Below are 24725 nucleotides of genomic sequence, written 5' to 3'. Positions count from 1 at the left end.
TTTTTTTAATACATGAAAGACTCTTCGTCTTTTCTCAGGGGAGTTCATCCCATTAACATTCCAGCTTAATATTTGCAGTGCCATGATGTAGTTACTTTAAGTCTCCTCCAGCTGCGCCCAGTGCTTGCTCTTGCTCTGTCGGTGGTGTTGGTATCCCTTTCGCTGGGCAGTCCAATCCAAAAGGTAGCTTTGCTATGTCCAGTTTAGGTGATCTTCTGTCCAGTACTCTTTGCTCTAATCCTCTGTCTGGTGATCTTCTGTCCAATGCTCCTGGTTCTTTTCCAAGTCCCTTCTGTAAATCCTCTTCGTGAATGCTTAGAAATTTTTCTTTATCTTCAACTGATCTTATTTTTATTTTTCTTCCTTTAAAGCTGAAGGATAGGCCTTGAGGAAATTCCCACCTAAAGATGATTCTGTTCCTTCTCAGCAGAGCAACCAAGTCTCCATAATTGGACCTAAGGTCCAAAAGATATTTTGGGATATCTTTGAATATTTCCACTCTTGTCTGCAATATTTCCAAAGTCTTCTGAAAGTGCCAACCCAAAATTTTGTCTCTCTCTTCTTTAGATTGGAGGGTAATCAGTCTCTTACTCTATTCTTCTTCCCTCCTCTTCCAAGCCTAAAAGCACTCACGATTTTCACTCCTTCTTGTTCCAAATCCAAATTCCAAAACTCTGCAAATTGCTGCGTAAGAAATTCTATCAGACTATCTTTCTCCAATTCAGGTACAGCTCTAATCCTCAAGTTCGTCTGTTTTTCCTTGAGCTCAATCATAGAGAGAATCAGCTTATGGTCCTCAACCTGTCTCTGTATATCTGGGACTCTCTTATTTCCAATTGAGTTACTTTAACTTCCACAGCATCCACTTTTCCCTTAGCTTCCTCTGCAATTTGACGGGTCGAAGCAGACTCCTGTATCAATTTCTGTATGGCTTCTATGTTGGTATTCACCTTTTGTCCCAGACTATTTATACTTTCTGTATTTATATTAATTTTGGTATTTGCAGCATCCACCTTTGCATTTGACGCATCGACTTTTACATTTGTCTCATCTACTTTCCTGCTGAGTTTTTCCAAAGATTCATTTATCTTACCTAGCACAGTCGCTAAACCCTCTTCTGATGACATTCCTCTTGGTTTAAGTTGTGTTGGTACAGCTGCGGGTGAGGCAGAAGGACCAGATGCTGACGCTCTTCGCTGCCAAGACTTCCCAGATCTCGTTGTTTTTTCTGGGAGTGACAAATCTACTTTCTCTTTCCAATCTGCCATAACACTCAGAAAGTCCAAGGTCAATCCCACAGTCAGGCTGTTTTATCTTTCTAATGGAAAATTCCCCTGGTCTAGCTCTTATGACAGTTTCCACAGCTACCTCTAGGGGGAAACAGTTACAATCTGTACTTGTATTGATCCAAAATAACTCCTTTTAAAACATAACTCAAGCAGGAAATTTAGTTTTAATTTTCAGTTACTTTTTTTCTCCCTTTAAAGTCAGAGGGGGACAGTTAGAAACAGTTAAAAACAATGTATCTCTCTTTGACAGCTAACAGAGCGCGTTCCAGATACGGCAGCCTTATTGTCTCAGTTGCAGGCCGTTCCCAGGTTCTGAGCAGTGGAATTTTAACTTCCTTCCCTCTCTCTCGCAGGTACAAATAGTCCAAAACTTCTCCCCCCTCTTCTCCTGCTTCCAATGAGGGTTTTCTATTTTTAGAAGTTGAAATTTAATCCTTTCCAATCGGCTCTCCAAGACTCTAGCTTGCAGCCTCTTTGCTTTGTTCTATCTACAAAAGCGGAAGGCGGACTTCCTTTTTATGCCTCCCTGCTACAATTCCGAATTAAATCTCTCTTCTTTTAAAAGTTTCCAATTTGTTCTACTCACAGGTAGTGTCTTTAAAATCCAATTGTTCACAGGAAAAAGTCAGCGCTCTCCGGCAACGGCTGTGCGGCTTCACTCTGTGGAAAAAGCAATCGATTCACAGCACCGTGCTGCTCACCCCACTTCGCTCCGGAGCCCCGCAAACAGGTTTCCCCGCGAGTAGGGGAGGCACCGAGGGTGCCCGCCGAATCCCACGTTCACAGGCTTCACCCGCCTGTGATTTCTGAAGGGTCTCCGCCTTCGCTGTGACGGCCAGACCCAATTTTCATGGAGCAAATTCCTCTTAGTCAGAGGAATTCGGCCATTACCGATGGCTCCAACCCGGAAGTCTGAATGGGGTAACTGTGCCCCTGAAGGACCAGGTGCGCAGCCTGGGAGTCATTTTGGACTCATAGCTGTCCATGGAGGCACAGGTCAAATCTGTGTCCAGGGCAGCTGTTTACCAGCTCCATCTGGTATGCAGGCTGAGACCCTATCTGCCTGCGGACTGCCTCACCAGAGTGGTGCATGCTCTGCTCATCTCCCGCTTGGACTGCTGCAATGCGCTCTACATGGGGCTACCTTTGAAGTTCTACCCAGACACTGAGGTCCAGCACCGAGGGCCTTCTGGAGGTTACCTCACTGTGAGAAGCTTAGTTACTGGGAACCAGCCAGAGGGCCTTCTCGGTAGTGGCGCCCTTCCTGTGGAACGCCCTCCCACCAGATGTCAAAGAGAACAACAACTACCAGACTTTTAGAAGACATCTGAAGGCAGCCCTGTTTAGGGAAGCTTTTAATGTTTGATGTATTAGTATTTTAATATTTTATTTGAAGCTGCCCAGAGTGGCTGGGGAAGCCCAGCCAGATGGGCGGGGTATAAATAATAAATAATACTAATAATTATCATTTTATTTTCTTACTCCTGTAGTAACCTATGTTATCCATCATTTGAGAACCACGATATTGTTCTCCCTTTGGTCTTCTTTCATTTTTATCACAGTCTTTGAACTCTAATACTTTGAAGGAGCGAGGTTTTAATTTCATGAAGTGAGGCAGCTCATCCTCTATTAACAGTCGTAGCTGAGATAGGAAGTCCATGTTGAGGGTCTGGAGAGAGTCTTCAGACGGGAGTTAATCTGGAGGGAGAAGCTGTGGGAAGACTCTTCTTCTGGGGTCTCCTTCCATTCGGGAGGGGAGAGATTTTCTAGGAAAAGGAGATTTCTGAGTCAGTAGAAAGGACTCAGAGGATCCCCTGGGTCTGGCATACAAAGGAAAATACCTTGGGAGTGGGACTGCTAAGAGAGAGGGGAACCGAGGAAAAGTGGCCCCTCGCTCACGGACCAAAGTATGAAGCCATGAAGGAAGCTGGGCTGTCCTGTCATAACTAAGGAAGGGAATGAGAGAGAAGCAGCAGAAACAGAGTTAAGCCTTTTAGCATTTATTCTGGATACCTGAAGTGTAACAACTGATTATGAGAGGAGGGAGTTTAAGAGAAGCTGTGTCTGTACAGTGGTACCTCGGGTTAAGTACTTAATTTGTTCTGGAGGTCTGTTCTTAACCTGAAACTGCTCTTAACCTGAAGCTCCACTTTAGCGAATGGGGCCGCCGGAGCACGATTTCTGTTCTCATCCTGAAGCAAAGTTCTTAACCCGAGGTACTATTTCTGGTGTAGCGGAGTCTGTAACCTGAAACGTATGTAACCTGAAGCGTTTGTAACCCAAGGTACCATTGTAATACCTTGTTTAATCCTGTGACATTTAGCTGACAGAGGCCTTCCAGAATCTGATTCAGAGCCAAATTTGAAGACATATGTCACACAGATAATTTCAGAATGGATGGGAGAAAGCAAAGATTGGTTGGATGGGCTTTCAGAGAGCTGTTTCAGAATTAGATTGCGTGAAAATTGCGAACGGAGGCAGTTAGGAAATGTTTTATTAACACTAGTAACAAAAAGAGTGAAGAACGCAATCCTTCAAAACAGTTTTTGAAAAAAATCATGTGGTTGCAGGACACAAAGTAGATATCTTTAGAGAGATTCCACTGAAATTGAGACTTAGAAGAACCAAATATAGATATTTAACAATAGCACTCAGGAGAGCTGACATTATATATAAATGGGAATTCCCAGAGGGCATTTCCTTCACATACATGAAAAGGAGATACAGGCTAACATCAGAATTTCAGAGAGTCCTTTGACAAATACAGGAGAGACTTAGATTCCAACTGCTGAAAGGCACATATGGTATTCTGTTAGAATGGGAGACGTAAGACGAAGATGTGAAATCAGTTATGATTAAATGGGCACAAGATATAGGTCATAATATTATGATGGAAGATAGGGCAAGTTTATAGAAAACCGATTTAAAATTCACAGATTGTTCCTTGCTGAAAGAAAATTATATGAAGATGATGTATAGATGGTATATGACACCAGTGCAGTTAGGAAGAATGAACAAAACCAGCTCAAATATGTGTTGGAAGTGTAAAGAAAGAGACGGGACTTTTTACCATATGTGGTAGGATTGTAATGAAATCAAAAAGTTTTGGGAAATGATATATAATGAGTTGAAGAAAATGTTCCAATTAACATTTGTTTAAAAACCTGAAGCATTCTTGTTAGGGATTGTAGGAAAAGACCTGCCAAGGAAACTGAAAAATATCTTTATGTATGCGACAACAACGGCAAGAGCCTTAACAGCACAAGGATGGAAGAATGAGGAAATCCCGACTAAAGAATTATGGCAAGAGAAATTGATGGAAATCACAGAATTGCCAAAATTGACACACAAACTACGTGACAAGGATAACTGTGGTTTTAAAGGTGAATGGGAACCCTTTACAAAGTACTTACAGAAGCAACAAAATGAACTGGACTCCTTGGCAGGTTTTGAATAAACATTTACAAACTTTTTATTGATAACATTTAGATAGATAAATTAAGGATCTGTACAGTTTTGTAACATGCAGAAAATAACATATGTTGATAAACCAGAGAGAGAAGCTGAGGGAAGTCTGGGGAGGGGAGGGTGGGTCAGGTTTTTTGGAGAGGGGAAAAATAAGGGGGGGAATTTAAGGATGATATGTATTTTGATAAAATGTTATGTTGAAATTACTAATAAAAATATTTAAAAAAACATTTTGAAAGTGTGTTTGTGTGTGTGTTTACAATCAAGCAGTGTATACATTTTATGAAAATTACAATAAATTATAACATTATATAACATAAGCAATTATAAAAAAAATTAATAAAATAGCGCACTGTCTTTCAGGTTGTGTCTTCCTGGAGTTCCACAACTTTGCTGGGTGGAGAGGAAATGGTCTCTCCTCCTTCATCTCAGCTCCACAGCAGTTCTCTCAAAAGGACTTGGCACTCCAGAAGGCGGAACTCAGAGCCCTTTATAACATAAAAACATCATCAAACAAGGAACTTATGGTGCTGGGCAAATAGTAGTAGTATTAATAGAGGTGTCCTCCCAAACTCTGCCTACCCTCCAACATGTTGCAGAGGGAAATTGGGACCCGTGACTTTTGGGGCCACGCTCCTGAATGAGTCACGTAACTCACGCGAGAGCAAGGACCCCCCAAAATGGGTGTCTTTTGGGGCCACAGTTTCACGGGAGCCAAAACAGGACATCCTGGGAGGCAATCAGAAGCCAGGGTGGCTTCTGGAATTGCAGGACGTCCCACTCAAAGCAGGACAGTTGACAGGTATGTGAAGACCGCCAAAGATGGAGAGTCCACAACCCATAGTGCAGACATCCCCAAACTCGCCCCCCCCCCGGATGTTTTGGGACTACAACTCCCATCATCCCTAGCTAACAGACCCAGTGGTCAGGGATGATGGGAATTGTAGTCCCAAAACATCTGGAGGGCCGAGTTTGCCTATGCCTGCCATAGTCAATATGGCTGCCTTTCCCACTGGCTGAGATGCTTCTGTCCATTTCATCTGCTTAGCCAATCCAGATATTCACGGCCAACAGGTCCCACCCCTGCCTCCAGCAACTCTCTCCCATGGGAATGTCTTGGCCAGGAGGTGGCTCCTGTTGTCACTTCTCTCCCCTTCTTCTCTCTGTGAGAATCAGGGAACGGGAAGGGGAAAGAAACCAAGCTAGAAGATGATCACAGGGGTGTTTTTTTTTGGGGGGGGGGCTTGTTAACAGTCCTGTGTGGCACTGAGGCATCTGATCAAGACCTGCATTTTAAACTGAGCTTAAAAAATATATTTGCAGGTGCTTGTGTGTTTCATGCCAGGCATTAAGCAGCTGGCTGAGTACTCTGGCAGTTGTTTATCTTCTTGATCAAGGCCCCCCCCCCCCCCGATTTATTGCAGGAGACACGTTTCTCAAAGTTGTAAAAGGAAATTACAGGCTAGGAGCAAAAGGTCATACTGACCATACATATTACAGAATACAATCAAGCTGCAAAAACACTAATTAAGAGTTGGTAAATAGTAAGAATTATTGTGCCTTCCATCAGACTCAGCCACATCTTCCTAAGGTTAAAGGGCAAGAGCTAATGGAAACAGCAGCTGGCTGGGGAAAGGGGGGTTGTAAACCGAAGAGGCTTGTCTCTGAAGCTGTTTCCTTTTTACTAAGTTCGTTTTTACTTTGAAAAGGCCTTTTCTTCTAAAAATCTATATATGTTATGGATGAAATATATTGGCTTGAATGTAATTATGCAAAGGATTTAGAAAGTATGAAATGTTAGATTCTTATGTTAGATTCTTATTTCATTGATGGTGTGTGAGAAGGTGAACCCAAGATCTCTGTTTAAAATGAAATTAAAAACCATGCACCATCTGTTTTAGCCATCTGTTTTGCAGTGAATAGGGCAAAAGGTGAAATGTTAATTAAGGTGCCTTGTCAGGCAAATGTAAGATATATGGCTACTTGTCTGCCATTTATGGATAGAAGGAAATATAGCTCTTTGTCTCCCATAAAAGGTAATAGGAAATGGGTGTATCTTTTATGATTGGTTCTAGTAAACAGCCAATAGGAATTTCAACCAGGCTGATTGGACAGAGGCAGCCAAAGGAGGAGCAAGGGGGCTGGGCTGAGGAAATATAAGTGCTGGCCATCAGGGCTGGAGGGGGCAGAGCTTTTGGTAACCATATACCACTGTGCCTATCATTTATTTGTCTGACAAATAAATTATTATTTTAATTTCTCTATTGCTGTGTTGAATACTTCATTCCAGCTAAGCGTTAACCACAAGCAGGGTGCTACAGCACCTTGAAGGCTCTCCGATTGAAATATACAGTGAGTTGAGTGTGGATTTCATGCTCTTTATTCAGCTCACAGTGGTGTGGAGGAATGGAAGTTCCCCCAGAATGTCTGCTTTATATACATTATTTACACAGTGGGCCCCATGTGATTGGCTAATTCCGGGATTCACCTGCAGGTAAAATCACTTTTGTGACTTTTGTGATTTGTCCCCACAAAACACTTCATCACAGTTTCTTCCTACCTGCTCAAAGCGCCTCTGCTGCACAATACCAAATGTAAGAATTCACTGATAAATGTATCTATGTACCAGCTCACAGGGGAAACTTCAGAAATTCATATAGACATGCGAGCTCAGCTACTCAGCAGCCCCTCTGCCTGAGGAATAATCCCTGGCATCCAGAAATAATAAAACGAGAGGAAGACAAAAGGGTGTGATTGACTTGGCTGGGAAACAGGGAAATGTAAATATCTCTTTTGTTACACTCGATGGGTGTTTGGTGGAGGGCAAAGGGAACCATAAGGGACGCAGGTGGTGCTGTGGGTTAAACCACAGAGCCTAGGACTTGCAGATCAGAAGGACGGCGGTTCAAATCCCCGCGACCGGGTGAGCTCCCGTTGCTCAGTCCCTGCTCTTGCCAACCTAGCAGTTTGAAAGCACGTCAAAGAGCAAGTAAATAAATAGGTACCGCTCCGTTGGGAAGGGAAACGGCGTTTCCGTGCACTGCTCTGGTTCGCCAGAAGCGGCTTAGTCATACTGGCCACATGACCCAGAAGCAAGATGAGCGTTGCAACCCCAGAGTCGGCCATGACTGGAACAAATGGACAGGGTCCCTCTACCTTTACAGGGACCATGGGGCAGGGTCCAGGATGCTCAGATTGCTGCCACCAGACCTCTCCTTTCATGATGTAACCATGATGTATTAGTGATATAGTTGGGGTCGTATAACATGGGGATTAGCAGCTGATAAATGTTTGGGGGCTCTCTTGTTCTGGGCATCCATCTTGTTCCACCTTGTGGCAGGTGGGAGTTCTGTCGCCACAGTCTTCAATCAAGACCAAGCCTACTGGCTGTTCTTTTGCTCTGGTATTCCCGGCTGGTGTCCTTTTTTTTTTGTGCAAGGGAACCCTCAGATTTCTCCATTAACAAAACTTGCCCAAAGCCTTCAAAATGTGCACTTTTCTGCATTTTTCAGCTCAGCAATGTATAGTCCCAGGAGAGGCAGGAACAGTGTGTCTTCCTGTTCCCCCCTCAGCTGAGATCTGCCTGGATGGAGACCTGGGAGCCACCTCTCAATATCTGGGGGGCTGACCCATGGAAGAGGGAGCCAGCTTGTTTTCTCCTGCCCTAGAGGGGAGCACCCAGAATAAGGGACCCAGAGGACCAGAAAGCAGTTTCTTCTGACGGGAAGAGCAGCAGAATCCCTTGGGAGATGGCGGACTCTCCTTCCTTGGAGGTTTTGAAGCAGAGGGTGGATGCTTTGGCTGAGATTCCTGCCTTGCAGGGGGCTGGAATAGATGACCCTTAGGGCTCCCTCCCATTGTAGGATGAGCTTCCTTCCTTCCTGCAAACCCCTTTTCCCTGCAACCTCTTCCTCCAGTTTCTGGCCAAGGGAGGGAGCGGATCACAGACCAGCCAAGAGCGTCCCCTCAAAATGAGCATCTCTGGGATTGTGCAATGCAGGAGAGAAAAGGCAGAGAGGACTGAGCAGGGTGGACTCGGCTCTGCAAGGGTTAAAGGGAACCGAGCTGCATTCCTAGAGAGGACAGGAAGTAAAGGGGGGCCAGGTCCTCCAGAGGAAAAGCCCCTCCCGCCCCTTCCTGCAAGCGGGGGCGGGGTTGCTTTCTGCTTTTGCAAATGCTGCATTGCTCTCTTCCACGGGGATCTGGTGAGTCTCCTCTCTCCCCCCCCAGGAGGGTGCAGTGGGGAGAAGGTGGGGGTCCCAGGGCTGCAGCAGGGGAGGGTGGCTCATGTGGGGGGGGGAGCCCCAGGGAGCAGGGGGTCCTGCCAGGGAGGGACGGGGTTGCGCGAGGTTTGCAACTACAGTACTCTATATTCTGCATTTGTATAAAGACGCTGCTTACTCCTTTGGGAAGGGCAATCCTCTCTTGGGATCTGGTGAGTCTCCTCTCCCCCCCCCAGAGGGTGCAGTGGGGAGAAGGGGGGTCCCAGGGCTGCAGCAGGGGAGGGTGGCTCATGGGGGGAGGGCAGACCCCGGGAGCAGGGGGTCCTGCCAGGGAGGGGCGAGGTGGCAGGAACTCTCTCCTTCCTTTAGATCTTTTGTGGGGGGGGAGGGGAGGAGGTTACTGCCCCCCCTTCCAGAAAAAAACATTATTCAGAGCCCCTTGGGAAATCTAGCAGATAGAAATCTAGCTTCTTTGAATAAGGCTATCAGTAGTACTTCTGCTGTGTGTGACACGGGTCAGCGTCATTGCACAACAGAGGAAACGTGTATGAATGGTTGCTCCCAAACATCTTCCTTTGTTTCCCTTCTTCCTTTCTCCTTATTGGCAGAGGAGGCCAGCCAAGCAGATCAAGCCAAGCTTTATGAGGAGCTGGGTATGTTGAGTTGGAGAGGAGGAGACAGAGAGGAGATAGGAGAGCCATGTCACCTGGGGGTAGGATTCCAACCAATGTCTTCAAGCTACAAGAAAGGAGATTTGGACTCAACACTCCTAGTCATTTTTCACGAGGCACCAATGACTCCCTTGTCAATCAGTTCTGACTTCATGCATTGACTGGAAGGAAGGAGCAACCAGGCTGATTCACCTCGCATTAATCTCTTCGCTTGCCTCCACGTTTCCACAATCTCCCTTCTAGAGACCTACATTTCCTCCTCCTTCTCCTCCTTTTTTGAAAGATAGCTCAGAGTCTGGGCTGTGGTGCAGTCCTACCCTGGTTCCTAGCAAGACTCATCCATGCTTGCTCAGGGAACCTTTTTCTTCTCCTGATATTGTACAGCTTTTGTAACAGAAGAATGTATTTGCTTTGTAGAATTTGCTAGAGCTTTTAATTCAGACAGACAGAACTTGGCAGAAGACCAAAGGGTTCCTTCCGATCTCTCAGAGGCTTCCTGAGAGCACAGATGGATGAGCGAGACACAGCTGGCCCTGAAGCAGGAAGAGGCCATGCCATCCAAACTGGGAGCAGTGGGGGATTCTGGGAAAACTCTGGGCAGAAGATCCTGGTAGAGGAGGACACCCTCCGCTCAGAGGTGCAGAGCCAGCAATTCAGGCAGTTCTGCTTCCAGGAGGCCAAAGGACCCCGAGAGATTTGCAGCCGACTCTACCACCTTGACCATCAGTGGCTGAAGCCAGAAAGGCACACGAAAGCTGAGATGCTGGACCTGGTGATCTTGGAGCAGTTCCTGGCTGTCCTTCCACCGGAGATGGAGAGCTGGGTGAGGGACTGTGGAGCGGAGACCAGTTCCCAGGCGGTGTCGCTGGCCGAAGGTTTCCTCCTGAGTCAGGCAGAGGAGAGAAAGCAGGCAGAGAGAAAGCAGGTGAGAGAGACTTTCCTCTGGATACTTCCAAGGGGCTCCAAACAGGACAGAGAACATCGCATAATGCTCTACTGTTGGCCCATTCTTTACCTGGGAATGAGATCTAACACCCTTAAAGATTCTGTCTTTGTCATTCTCTTTCTAACATTTCTCACCATTCATTTAGTTTTGAATCCTTGTTTTTCTTTCAGAAAAGGGATCGTTTTGCAGAAATGGACCTGGATTCCTATGAGGCAGATGAAAGAATGAAGCCAACAAGACCTCCATATTTATCTTTTCATGGGGGCAGAAGTGAAACAGCGGCTGTGGCACCAGATCAGGTCAGGGGAAGCTGCCTTGTGGGGACAGAGGCCGAGGGATGGAGCAATGTCATGGACTGGTTGGGCACAGAGGAATGGTGGGAGGATGCAGCCAGGGAACCAGGAAGGGAAGACGGCTCAGAGCCGAAGGAGTGGAGGTGGAGGAAGGATGAGCGGTCAGAGGGAGAAGAGGGAGAAGCCTGGGAAGAGGAGGTGTCAGAAGCTGAAGGGGCAACAGGGCTTGGTGAGCTGGGAGACTCTGTGGCAGAATGCAGTCCAGAATCAGAGGCAGAAGAGGAAGGAGGCGAGTGGGAGGAGGGAGGTTGAGAGGCAGAGGTGAGTCAGGAGAAGGAGGAGCCACCGGTGGCTCCCTCTCCTTCTGCCAGAAGCCCCCCTCCCTGCTTGTCTCTCAGAGCCAGGAGACGTCTGACAATGGAGGAGCAAAGGCAGACTGCACACTGGCGCACTGTTCAATCGCTTGCCAGAAACCCCAGAGAGGAGGGGACTTGGAAAGCTGTGGGGAGCCAGGGGCCTTCACTCTCGGCAACTGATTTAGTTAAGGAAGACGCTCAGGGAATGAGTTGTTGTTCTCATAAGGTCTGAAATTCAGCCAAGTCTATGTTCTTGCTAATAAAGAGTAAACTCCAGCTGTGAAGTGTGGGATTTCCTGCCCGTATAACTCTGTCATACCAGCCTTCTGAATGTTGCCAGTGTTGGCAAACCAGTCCCCTCGGGAGAAGCTGGCCTCTCTCCCAGCTCCCGGAGCTTCTTACCGGTGATCTCCTCTGGCTGGTATCCCCGCAGTCCAGGGAAATCTTGATAGGCGACATTTCCCAGCGTGGAAAATGCACACCCCCTCCATCCTTGCATACCAGCAAGCGAAAGGAGATAGTCAGAAAGCTATTTACATCCTTTTATTTCTGACTGTTCAGTTGTACAGAAAACATGTCCGATCAGTTCAATCTCCTCCTAGCAAGTGACTCAAACTTCCTTTACAAATGCAACAGGAAGGTCTCATATTACACTGAGAACAAAGCTTTGAGAAATCTCGGGAACATTCTTTCCCATAGCTAGCCACATCATGTGATGTAAACACCGAGCTGCCAGTTTGCAGCTGCGTTGTATCCATATCGTAAAAGCCAGTAGGATTCATCTCCCTCTCCATGCCCCCATGAACCCCTTGAATTTGGCTCTAGGGCATTGGAAGGGAACCTCTACAGAACAACTCACGAGGAGAGGAGAAAGTGGACCCTTCCATCCGGCAAACTGGAATGCTTGCGTAGGCAGAATGATTTGAAAACCAAAAGGTGGAGTACCACCTATTTGCACAAAGACGAATTCCCATAGTTAAAATGCAGAATAAAAGAATACAATTAAAGCATTAAAATAGGTGCCCATAATTAAAATGTGCAGCAAAGCAATCTTATTGAAATAACACAGTAATTAACAGGAAGAAAACCACAGAGCATTGTGTAGCAGATCATATTTCTGCTGACTCAGAGGAGGACATTTGCCTTTTTCTTTTAGGGTCCAGTGTGCTTTGAAGATGTTGCTGTTCGTTTCACGGATGAGGAGTGGGCATTGCTGGATCCTGACCAGAGAGCTCTGCATAAGGACGTCATGAAGGAGAATTGTGGGATCGTGGCCTCTCTTGGTAAGGCTCCCTGTGGGATCGTCCTATCTGCCAGGAAATTCAAGAAATACCTCTATGTGACAAACCTCATATATTTTCACAGCACCCCCTACAAAACCTGGGAACCTAACACCCCCACAAGAAATAGTAAATTACAGTTTTTTCTGTGAACAATCTTCCTCCAGTTCTGCCTCCTTCTACCACAGTTGGGCTGATCTGAACTGCCCAGGCATCTTAAATGTCAGCTTCAGAGTTGTTAAGAAAGATAAGTAGCTTCTGTCAGGTTTCCTGTTTTTGTTTTTGCTGCTGTCAGTCTTGGGTTGACCAAAGAGACAAATGACATTGGAGATGGAGGGGATGCCATGACTGGGCCAAACAACATCTGCCCCAGAGAAGAGCCAGGCTGATTGAATCTCAGGTAGTACTAGCAGTGATAATAATAGCAATAATAATAATTTTTATGTATACACTGACCATCTGGCTGGGTTGCTCCAGCCAATCTGGGAAGCTTCCAACACATATACAGTGGTACCTCTGGTTGCGAATGGGATCCGTTCCGGAGGTCCGGCCAGATCCCGAGGTTTTCGCAACCCGAGGATCACTGTTCTGCGCATGCGCATGGATTTGCCACTTTAATAAGCTGAAGTTTACGTAACCAGAGGGTTACGTAACCTGAGGTGCTACGGTATAAACATGAAACAGTAATAAAAACAACAATCTAATCTAATGTAAAAAGTACAAAAATCTTAAAATGAGTAGCTTACTTCAAACAAAGCAACATTCAACCATCAATTAGAATCCAATAATAAATACATTGGGTTATTACAGATAACAAAGGCACCGTATTTTTCGCTCTATAACACGCACCTGACCATAACACGCACATCGTTTTTAGAGGAGGAAAACAAGGGAAAAAACATTCTGAATGAAACAGTGGTGTGATGGGATGATGAGCTGCTTGTGCATAAAGTCCTAGTCCCTCAGAGTTTGGCTAAGTCCACAAACCTCTGTCTGTGACGGAGCTCCTTAAGCATGGCTCCGTCAGTCGCTTGTAGAATCAGACAGTGGGCGTTTACGGAACTTCTTCCAGCATAAAAGTTCCTTAATGGAAACGCGTCTTCTGGACTCTCGGCGTGACAGTTTCCGGCGAGGAGTGGGTGTCCCTATGGGAGGTCCTGAAACCTCCCCACTATTTTCGCTGGAAGTGTCTCTGAGCCCTCCCTCCGACTCACTTTCCCTTGGAGCTCCTCCTCTCCCCCTGCTGGTTCCCTCCTCAGCTGATAAGTCTCTCAGCCTCTGTGAGCCCTTTCACCTCCTGTTTCTCCGATGGCAGTTCCCTGACATCCACCTCCCCTCCAGGGCCCCCTTCACCACCTCCCCTCCCCTCCTCTGCGGGAGGCGAGGGAGCAAAACCCCTAAAGAACCTCCCTCATCTTCCGAAGTTTCGAACACTTCCCTCCACCGGTTGCTGTTTCCGGTTTCTAAGTACTCCTCCTCATCGGAGTCTATTCCTTCTTCCAACTCCGATTCCCTGAATCCTTCCAGTTCCTCCTCCTCGTCGGTGGTGCCAAAGTACTCCCTCCGGAACCTCGCTACTGACTGAGGTTTCCTGGGGAACCTTTGGTGGAACGTTTCGATCAAGATCTCGTCATTGACCTCCTCTGCCGTCACCCAGGCGTTTTCCGACTCCGGTTCCCCTTCCCACGCGACCAAATACTCCACCTGATTACCCTTCCACCTGGAGTCGATGATCTCCACCACATGGTTGCTGCTTTCCCTTTCTTCTAAGACTGGCCCCCGTGTGGAGACCCCTTCACCTTCCCCCCTATACGGTGACAGTAACGACCTGTGGAATACTGGGTGCAGTTTCATGTGGTTCGGTAACCGGAGTCTGAAAGCCACTGGGTTGACCTGTTGAATGACCTCAAATGGTCCCAATCTTTTGGGTCTCAATTTCTTGCAACCCCCCTTGAACGGCAACCCTTGGGTTGACAGCCACACCTGACTCCCCACCCTAATGGTTTCACCTTCCCTTCTGCTCTTGTCTGCCTGCCTCTTATATTCTTCTTTGGCCCTTTCTAAGTTGAGTTGGAGTTGACGATGGATCGCTTCCATTTCTTCTACAACATGTTCGGCGGCCGGGACACTCCATCTCTCCCCTCCTCCCCCTGGAAATGCCCTGGGGTGGCACCCATAATTAGCCAAAAAGGGGCTCATCCCGGTGGACACATTCTCCGCATTATTGTAGGCAAATTCCGCTAGCACCAACTTTTCGACCCAATCGTTCTCTCTGTCATTGACATAACACCTCAGGTATTGTTGGAGGATACCGTTTGCTCTCTCCGCCTGCCCATTGGTCTCAGGGTGCCTGGCAGGCGAAAAATTGACCTCTACGTGCAGTAAGCTCATAAGTTTCCTCCAGAACCTGGACGTGAACTGTTTCCCTCTGTCGGAGACCACCCTCAAGGGGGCGCCATGCAGCCTAAAAATATGTTCTACAAACAATTTCGCTGTCTCTTCCGCCGTGACTGCATGTGAGCAAGCTACAAAGTGGCCCATCTTAGTTAACAGGTCTACTACGACCAGTATGGCGGTTTTCCCCTGGGATTTCGGCAGATCAGTCATAAAATCTATCGATACCGCCTCCCACGGTCATTCTGGTGTGGGTAACGGTTCTAATAACCCCGCCGGCGCCCGCCTTTCTCCTTTGGCTCTCTGGCATTGGTCACACCTTCTTACATACTCCCGTACATCCTCCCTCACCTTGGGCCACCAAAATTCCCTGGTCACCAACCACATGGTCTTGTGTTGCCCAAAATGCCCCGCTGTGGGGTTGTCGTGCAGCTGTTTGAGTACTCTCCCCCTCAATTCCCCTTCGGGTATATATAGTGCCCCTTTGTAATACAATACCCCGTTTCTTTCTTCAAAACCTCCGGGGTCTTCTCCCTCTCTCCTTAAACCTCTGAGCTTATTCTGGGCGTATTCATCATTCACCGTTCCCTCTACCAGTTCCCTTTGCCCCACCCAGGCCGCCCCACACACCCAGCGGTCCTCTGGGATGATATGTCTCTCTTCAGGTGCTCCCTCCCCCTCCAAATATTCAGGTTTGCATGAGAGAGCGTCCGCTCTGACGTTTTCTGGACCTGGCACATAGCAAATTTCAAAATGGAATTTGGAGAACTCCTGGGCCATTCTCCAATACTCCAAATTCTTGTGGTCCGTACACACTTGCACCTTATGTTGTGCACCAATTAGTAAGTGTCTCCATCTCTGGAACGCTTCGTGAATGGCGAGTAGTTCTCGGTCATATACGGTGTAGTTCCTCTCGGATTTGTTTAGCTTACGCGAGAAGAAGGCACACGGTCTCCACTCCGACTTATTCTTCCCCGGCTGAAGAAGCACCGCCCCCACCGCCCGGTCTGATGCATCAGTTTCCACTCTCATTGGTTTTTGTAAATCCACATGCAGGAGCTGTTCTTCCGAAGCGAATGCCCTTTTCAATTCCTCAAATGCTTGCTCCGCCTCCGCCGTCCAAACAAATTTCTTCTTGCTGCTGAGACAGTCCGTGATGGGAGCCATTAAGTGGGCAAAGTTCTTGATGAACTTACGGTAAAAGTTCCCAAACCCTAAGAATCTTTGCACATCCTTTTTCGTTTTCGGTGTCTTCCATTCCAGCACCGCCTGGACCTTGCCTGGATCCATGGCTAATCCCTTATCTTACAAGCGGTACCCCAGGAATTCCACCTCCTTGGTGTGAAACTGACACTTCTCCAATTTCACCCACAGCTGGTTTGCTTGCAGTTGGCTCAGCACTTCCCTGACATCCTTTACATGCTGCTCCTCATTCTCTGAATATATTAACACGTCATCTAGGAAGGCCACGCAATTCTTGTAGAGCAGAGGTCCCAGGACGTGCTACATGAACGATTGAAAACATGCTGAGCCTGATTGTAATCCGAAGGGCATAACTAAATATTCAAAAGCCCCCAAAGGGGTGAGCATGGTGGTTTTCCATTCATCCCCTTTCCTTATCCGTATCAGGTTGTATGCCCCTCTCAGGTCCAGTTTAGTGAATATCTTTCCCTTCCTCACCCTGGTCAAAATGTCATCAATTCTGGGCATTGGGAAAGCCACTGGTTCTGACACTGCATTTAGGGCCCTAAAGTCCACTACAAGTCTCGGTTTATCCGTGTGTTTTTTGTCCACAAAAAACACTGGGCTGCCCCCCACCGCTCTGGACTCTCTGATGAAGCCTCTCTTCAGGTTTTTATCAATAAACTCCCTTAACTCCTGCATTTCCCTGTCTGACATGGCGTACAGCTTGCCCACTGGGAGCTGGGCCCCAGGGACTAGATTGATTTGGCAGTCAAAGGCTCTATGCGGTGGTAGTTTATCTGCTTCCCTTTCGCTGAAGACATTGCTCAGGTCAGCGTATTGTTTGGGCACCTTCCCTTTGTCCGTTACTTCCGTCCCTGCTAGAAAGGCTTTTGCCCCTTCCGGCGCCTTTCCCTCTTTGCAGTGTTCCAGGCAATGTGCTGACCCAAAGGAGACCACTCTCTGATGCCAGCCCACTAGCGGATCATGCAACGCTAGCCAGCTCATTCCCAAAATAATGGGAGCCCCTCCCAAGGTGGCCACATTGAACGCTATCCTTTCGGTGTGCCTGGCAACCCTCATAACCATTGGGACGGTCTGTAGGCTAACTTCTCCCAACAGCTCCCTCCCATCGATCGTGGTCACCTGCAGGGGGTTACTTAAAGGGATTGTCTGTATCTGGTGTTCAGCTGCAAACTCCTTACTCATAAAATTACAGGAGCTGCCTGAGTCCAATAGCGCCTTTGTCTTTAGTGGGTGTCCGTTTGCCAGCTCTAGCAACACCTCTATCACTAGGGCTGGTCTTGGAGGTTCCGGCGTGGGCACTTTTACTGCTCCTTGGCCTGGCTGCTGTGCCCTGACGGTGGCAGCCAGGCGTTGGCTTTTACTGGCTCCTGGACTCCCTCCTCCTTTCCCCCAACAGCTCCCGCCATCCCTTGCCATTCCTTTCTTTGCGGGCAGACTCTGGCAAAGTGACCTGGCTGCTGGCAGAGATAACATTTCTTGGTGCTCTTCCCCTCCTTCTTCCGCCCTTCACTGGGATTTGAAGCTGCGCGCGCGCACGCTGTTCCAATTTCCATCGGCTCTCCTGGCGGGAAATTTGGCTCCGGAATCTCTGGAATGTGGAAATCCCGCCAACGCTCTCCTTTCCCTTCCCGCTTCTCCAAGGCTCTCGCCTCCTGGCGCGCTCCAATGGTCAGCGCTGATTTGGTCAGCTGGTCCATAGACTCCGCCCTGGGCGCCCGGGAAAGTTCGTCTTTCACCGCCGAAGAAAGCCCCTCTGCGAAAAGCATTTGAATGGGTTCCGCCAATAGGTCCCACCCCAATTTATGTATCAGCATGGTAAACTCAGTCCAGTACTCACGAACCGATCGGCTCCCCTGTTTACAAGCCATCAACTGTCTGCGCACCACTCCCTGCTCAATCTCGCTGGAAAACATCAAATCCATGGCGCGAAAAAACTTCCTCGTGTCCTTCAGCATTTCATTATTCCCTGCCATCAGGGGTCTAACCCAGTCTCTCGCCCCCCCTTCGAGATGGCCAACCACAAACGCCACTCGCGATTCCTCGTCGGGAAAGTCGTCAAACTGCAGATTGAGAGCATACTGCATCTCTGTCCTAAAGGCTTGATAGTTCCTGGGGTCCCCCCCAAACTTCTGCACCAATCCTGGCATCTTTCTTGCTAGTGGGGCGCCTTTTGCCTTTTCTGCATCCTGCGCCCTTCTTTCCTCTAGCCTCGCCGTTTGCAGCGCTAGCTGGACCTCCAACACCCGGTACCTTTCTTGCAGGCTTGGACCCTCTCCAGCTCCTCCTGCTCCTCCGGTTCCGGCTGGGTTGCTCATGATGCCTCTCTGCACAAGCTGCTTTCAGGGACTGTCTGATTGCTGTGATGGGATGATGAGCTGCTTGTGCATAAAGTCCTAGTCCCTCAGAGTTTGGCTAAGTCCACAAACTTCTGTCTGTGACGGAGCTCCTTAAGCATGGCTCCGTCAGTCGCTTGTAGAATCAGACAGTGGGCGTTTACGGAACTTCTTCCAGCATAAAAGTTCCTTAACGGAAACGCGTCTTCTGGACTCTCGGCGTGACAGTTTCCGGCGAGGAGTGGGTGTCCCTATGGGAGGTCCTGAAACCTCCCCACTATTTTCGCTGGAAGTGTCTCTGAGCCCTCCCTCCGACTCACTTTCCCTTGGAGCTCCTCCTCTCCCCCTGCTGGTTCCCTCCTCAGCTGATAAGTCTCTCTCAGCCTCTGTGAGCCCTTTCACCTCCTGTTTCTCCGATGGCAGTTCCCTGACAAGTGGATGTATCATTTTTGTGCTTCATGCTGTGGCCACAGACATGTGATCTGATGGTGAATTTGGGGTGACCCAATGCAAAAATCCTGAGAATTCCTGTGGATCCATGCTTTGTAACCACGTTTTTGCACCATTGCAGCCCCAGGCAACAGTGGGTGCATGATTTTCCTGGTGCAGGCTGTAGCCATGGACATGCTATGTGATCTGATGGTGAATTTGGGGTGACCCAATGCAAAGATCCCGAGGATCCATGTGGATCCATGCTTTTTAACCACGTTTTTGCACCATTGCAGCCCCAGGCAACAGTGGGTGCGTGATTTTGGGGGGGCAGGCTGTAGCCATGGACATGCTATGTGATCTGATGGTGAATTTGGGGTGACCCAATGCAAAGATCCTAAGGATCCATGTGGATCCATGCTTTTTAACCACGTTTTTGCACCATTGCAGCCCCAGGCAACAGTGGGTGCGTGATTTTTTTGGTGCAGGCTGTAGCCATGGACATGCTATGTGATCTGATGGTGAATTTGGGGTGACCCAATGCAAAGATCCTGAGGATCCATGTGGATCTATGCTTTGTAACCACATTTTAAGTGCGGAGCGAAGGAAAAACAAAGAAGGGACATGAGAGGGGTGTGCAGAGAAGCAGCTGGCTAAGAATGCAGGAGAGGGATTTAACGGGAGGGAGGAAAGAAAGGCAAAAGTTTCCCCCCACCCAAGCCAGCCATCTCTCTCTCTCTCTCTCTCTCTCTCTCTCTCCCCTCCCTCCCCCTCTCTCTCTCCCTCTCTCCCTCCCCCTCTCTCTCTCCCTCCCCCCTCTCTCTCCCTCCCCCCCTCTCTCCCTCCCCCCTCCCTCTCCCCCAGCAGCACTGGAGCACAGAGAGGAATTAGAAGGAACGACACTCTGCTTTCCCCTCTGCTTGCCTGGAGGGGAGGGGCTTTCCCTGCTCTTTGTTCCGTTTCAGCAAACACAGCAACGAAACAGAGGAGGGTGGGCAGTAAGACCCTGAGGCAGCATGCAGGAAAGCAGCCGCTTCCTCTTTTCAGGTTTCCCTTCTCCGTGAAGCGCGATTTGATTTTTGCCTGCTTTTTCGGCTCCAGGGACCACACATTCGCTCAATAACACGCACAGACATTTCCCCTTCCTTTTTAGGAGAAAAAATCTGTGTGTTATAGAGGGGAAAATACGGTAATAAACACACAGCCAACTGCCTTCTCTACAACAAATTTAGTGAGCATTATTTCCTAACTGGGGGCTCCATTTGTTCCTGAGGCTCTAATCCCTTTTTCTCTCCATTGCAGATTGTGATGAATTGGAAAGGAAGAACAAAGAAGAACACAACACAATCTGCAGAGTGGAGAAGGCACGTAAAAAATTGGAGTGTGGAAAGAGCTGCAGTCAGAGCTCCCATTCCACTTCCCATAAAAGAAATTTATTTCGAAAGAAACCCTATCGGTGCATGGAATGTGGAAAGATATTCAGTACGAGCTCCTCTCTCACTTCACATCAAAGAATTCATACAGGGGAGAAACCCTATCAGTGTATGGAATGTGGAAAGAGCTTCACTTATAGCTCCCATCTCACTTCCCATCAAAGAACCCATACAGGAGAGAAACCCTATCAGTGCGTGGAATATGGAAAGAGCTTCAGTCACAGCCACAGCCTCACTTCCCATCAAAGAATTCATACAGGGAAGAAAACATATAATTGCTTTGAATGTGGAAAGAGCTTTAGTAGCAGCTGTAATCTCACTTCCCATCACAGAATTCATACAGGAGAGAAACCCTATCAGTGCATGGAATGTGGAAAGAGCTTCAGGAAGAGCTATGATCTCACTAGGCATCAGAGAATTCATACAGGGGAGAAACCCTATCAGTGCATGGAATGTGGAAAGAGCTTCAGTCACAGCAGCAGTCTCACTTACCATCAAAGAATTCATACAGGGAAGAAAACATATAATTGCTTTGAATGTGGAAAGAGCTTTAGTAGCAGCTGTAATCTCACTTCCCATCACAGAATTCATACAGGAGAGAAACCCTATCAGTGCATGGAATGTGGAAAGAGCTTCAGTCACAGCAGCAGTCTCACTTACCATCAAAGAATTCATACAGGGGAGAAACCCTATCAGTGCGTGGAATGTGGAAAGAGCTTCACTGATAGCTCCAAACTCACTTCCCATCAAAGAATTCATTCAGGGGAGAAACCCTATCAGTGTGTGGAATGTGGAAAGAGTTTCAGTATGAGCTCTGATCTCACTAAACATCAAAGAATTCATACAGGGGAGAAACCCTATCAGTGCATGGAATGTGGAAAGAGCTTCAGTCACAGCAGCAGTCTCACTTACCATAGAAGAATTCATACAGGGGAGAAACCCTATCAGTGCATGGAATGTGGAAAGAGCTTCACTGATAGCTCCCATCTCATTTCCCATTACAGAATTCATACAGGGGAGAAACCCTATCAGTGTGTGGAATGTGGAAAGAGCTTCACTCAGAGCTCCTCTCTCACTTTCCATCAGAAAATTCATACAAGAGACAAACCCTATCAGTGTGTGGAATGTGGAAAGAGCTTCACTGATAGCTCCAAACTCACTTCCCATCAAATAATTCATACAGGGGAGAAACCCTATCAGTGCATGGAATGTGGAAAGAGCTTCAGTCACAGCAGCAGTCTCGCTTACCATAGAAGAATTCATACAGGGGAGAAACCCTATCAGTGCATGGAATGTGGAAAGAGCTTCACTGATAGCTCCCATCTCATTTCCCATTACAGAATTCATACAGGGGATAAACCCTATCAGTGTGTGGAATGTGGAAAGAGCTTCACTCAGAGCTCCTCTCTCACTTTCCATCAAAGAATTCATACAGGAGAGAAACCCTATCAGTGTGTGGAATGTGGAAAGAGTTACATCCAGAGAGTTCATCTGAATACCCATCAAAGAATTTATAGAGGGGAGAAACAACATAAATGCTTTGAATTTGGAAAGAGCTTCAGGAAGAGCAGTGTGGTGTAGTAGTTAAGAGCGGTAGTCTCGTAATCTGGGAAACCGGGTTCGCGTCTCCGCTCCTCCACATGCAGCTGCTGGGTGACCTTGGGCCAGTCACACTTCTTTGAAGTCTCTCAGCCCCACTCACCTCACAGAGTGTTTGTTGTGGGGGAGGAAGGGAAAGGAGAATGTTAGCCGCTTTGAGACTCCTTAAAGGGAGTGAAAGGCGGGATATCAAATCCAAACTCTTCTTCTTCTTCTCTCTTACATCTCATCAAAGAATTCGCACAGGGGAGAAACCCTATCAGTGTGTGCAATGTGGGAAGAGCTTCACTCATAACTCCTCTCTCACTTCCCATCAAAGAACTCATACAGGGGAGAATCATGAAATTGTAGAATTGTGGAGCTGGAAGTGAACCCTGGTGCAATCTATTCAACCCCATGTGATGCTGGCATAGCAAGTGAAGCATCCATGACAGATGACCATCCAACTTCACTTGAAAACCTCAATAGATGGAAATTCCAGCACTTCCAAGGGAGTCCAATCCACTAACAGCTCTTGCTGTCAAAAAGTTCTTCCACATGTTTAGTCAGTCTTGTTTTTTTAAAAAACAAAACAAAACTTGAATCCATTTGTTTGTGTCCTACTCTGTGGAGCAGGAAAAACGAGCTGAAAACGATACAACAAAGAAAAATCTTTCCTTCCCCAGAATTTAAATAATTAACAAAAAATCAGAAAGCATTCCTTGACTTCCTATCCTCTTTTTCCATGGTTCCTTTTAACTCTGATTTGTTTATTCCGATGTTCTGAAATGCCTCTCAAATGTAGTGTTGTGTCATTTTATTTTAATTCCAGAAGTGCAATATTATTGATTATATCCTTCTGAGTTTCTCTTACTGTGGCTAGCTCTGTTTTCATTCTATCTCGATTCTTTTTTATCTCTCAGTTCTCTTCTTTCTTTGGCCAGGCCACAGCCTGACTCCCTCCTTCGGCAATCTTCGCGGAGCTCTGGCCCAATGGTTGCCATTGGTTTGATTTGAATCAATTTTATAATGAATGATTTCAGAGTGTTGTGTTGTGTTGTACTGCTGTACTGTTTTATTGTTGTTAGCCGCCCTGAGCCTGGCTTCGGCTGGGGAGGGCGGGATATAAATAAAATTATTATTATTATTATTATTATTATTATTATTATTATTATTATTATTATTTCTCTTAACTGTTTCCTCCAAAGCTTGGACTGGTTTTTCCATACCATTTGTTTTCCTGGATAGTGTTTTGATTTCTGTTGTCAATTTGTCCATCATTTTGGTGCTATTTTGTAAATCTTTTCCTAATTCCACCAGGATCTCTGCTATATTGGCATCTCCTTAGGTGGTCTCCCTTTCAGTTTGGCTGGTTTCTTTTGTGCCCCCTGTTTTTTCTGTTAGATTCCCCCCCCATTAAATAATTTAAATTTTTTTTTGTATTCCGAAGGTCTCTGCTCGGTGTCTCTCCCACTGTTGTCTTGTGGAATATTATTTTATTTTCTTTCTCCTGTAGTAACCTATGTTATCCATCATTTGAGAACCACGATATTGTTCTCCCTTTGGTCTTCTTTCCTTTTTATCCCTTTCCCCAAATGGAAAATTTTTCTCTCAGCTGCTGCCCACAGGGTCAACATTTTCTGCCACCCACCCCCACCACCCTCCGGCGACCACTGTCAGTCATGGGGTCACAGAATTATGGTTTCTGAACTGGCTGGATCTAGAGTCTGGATACATCAAAGAAGCGCTTCAGTTAAAGGTGTTGTAAATTCAAACACTGAAAACAGGTAGAGAAAATCAGGACTCCACTGCACCATCCAGTGGCACAATGTTATATTGCACATACAATGCATATCAATCACTGTCAGGGAATCAGGAGCAGGAGCACTGGGGAGAGAGGATTGGGAGAGCGAAGGGGAAGAATCTGAGGGCAGCGTAGGGGAGTATGACAGTGGCCCGAGAGATTCCATGAGCTTCTCCAGCGAATCAGAAGATTCCCAGAAGGGGGCGCCGATGGTCAGGGCAAGGGGGGTCCCAGGGGGGACGCACCAGAAACAAGGAGCCAGAGGGGAACCCCAAAGCAGCAGTGGAGGATCGGGACCAGTTTCCCCACCAGAGCATAGTGGGGGGGGAGGAGTCACATGTGTCAGGGCCAGCGTCTCCTCCAGAGAGGGAGTCAGGGCTGACCACGCCTCCATCGGAGAGTGGGGGAACGGAAGGGAGGTCAGTTGCAGCTAGCCCCCCCGAAGGGGGAAGCAGTGGCAGCAGCAGTGAAACGGTCAGGAGGAAAGCTGCTGGCTGGGCGCGCGCGCCAAGTTCAAATGTGCAGGCGCGCGGAACAGCAGGAGACCCGGATGGGGAACCAGCTCCTAAAGCCCGCCGGAGGGAGGGAGAAGGCTCAGGGGAATCAGCGGCAGAAGAGGCTAGAAAGGGCGGAACCCCGGCGGGCAGGCGGACCCAGAGGAGGAAGGAGCAGCGGAGAAGGTGGAGCAAGGCTAGGATCTTAAATTGGTGTCAGGGGGGAGGAGACTCAGACGGAGCATCAGTGGTCTGACACTTTAGACATGGGGCTGCGCGCTGCGGCTCTGGAAGTGAAACTGAACTTCAATAAAGACTTTTATACTTAACAACGAAGCAGCGTTGGTCCTTTGTGAGCTGGGACCTAGGGTAGCCCTGACAATCGCTTTTTCTTTGCCCATCTAATGATGATGATGATGATAATAATTATTATTTATACCTCACCCATCTGGTTGGGTTTACCCAGCCACTCTGGGCGGCTCCCAATTGAATACAGCATTAAATATTAAAACTGAAAACTATTAT

General features: G+C 47.5%; 1 protein-coding gene across 1 annotated transcript; it reads left to right on the top strand.

Annotated features, from left to right (window-relative positions):
- Positions 1-10095: 10095 nt before the first annotated feature.
- LOC310761881 (uncharacterized protein) lies at positions 10096-21905 on the top strand (the record flags this gene model as incomplete). The annotated part of the gene is made up of 4 exons (XM_083612080.1): positions 10096-10576; positions 10768-10896; positions 12403-12529; positions 20194-21905. Exons 1-4 carry the CDS (start codon positions 10160-10162, stop codon positions 21903-21905), a joined length of 2385 nt encoding a protein of 794 aa, XP_083468206.1. The 5' UTR covers positions 10096-10159.
- Between the last annotated feature and the right edge of the window lie 2820 nt (positions 21906-24725).

This window comes from Podarcis filfolensis (assembly GCF_964270895.1).
Source record: "Podarcis filfolensis genome assembly, chromosome: 4".
Classification (NCBI taxonomy): Eukaryota; Metazoa; Chordata; class Lepidosauria; order Squamata; family Lacertidae; genus Podarcis; species Podarcis filfolensis.
Note: the sequence above shows the minus strand (reverse complement) of the source record. Positions and strands in the feature narration are given on the sequence as shown.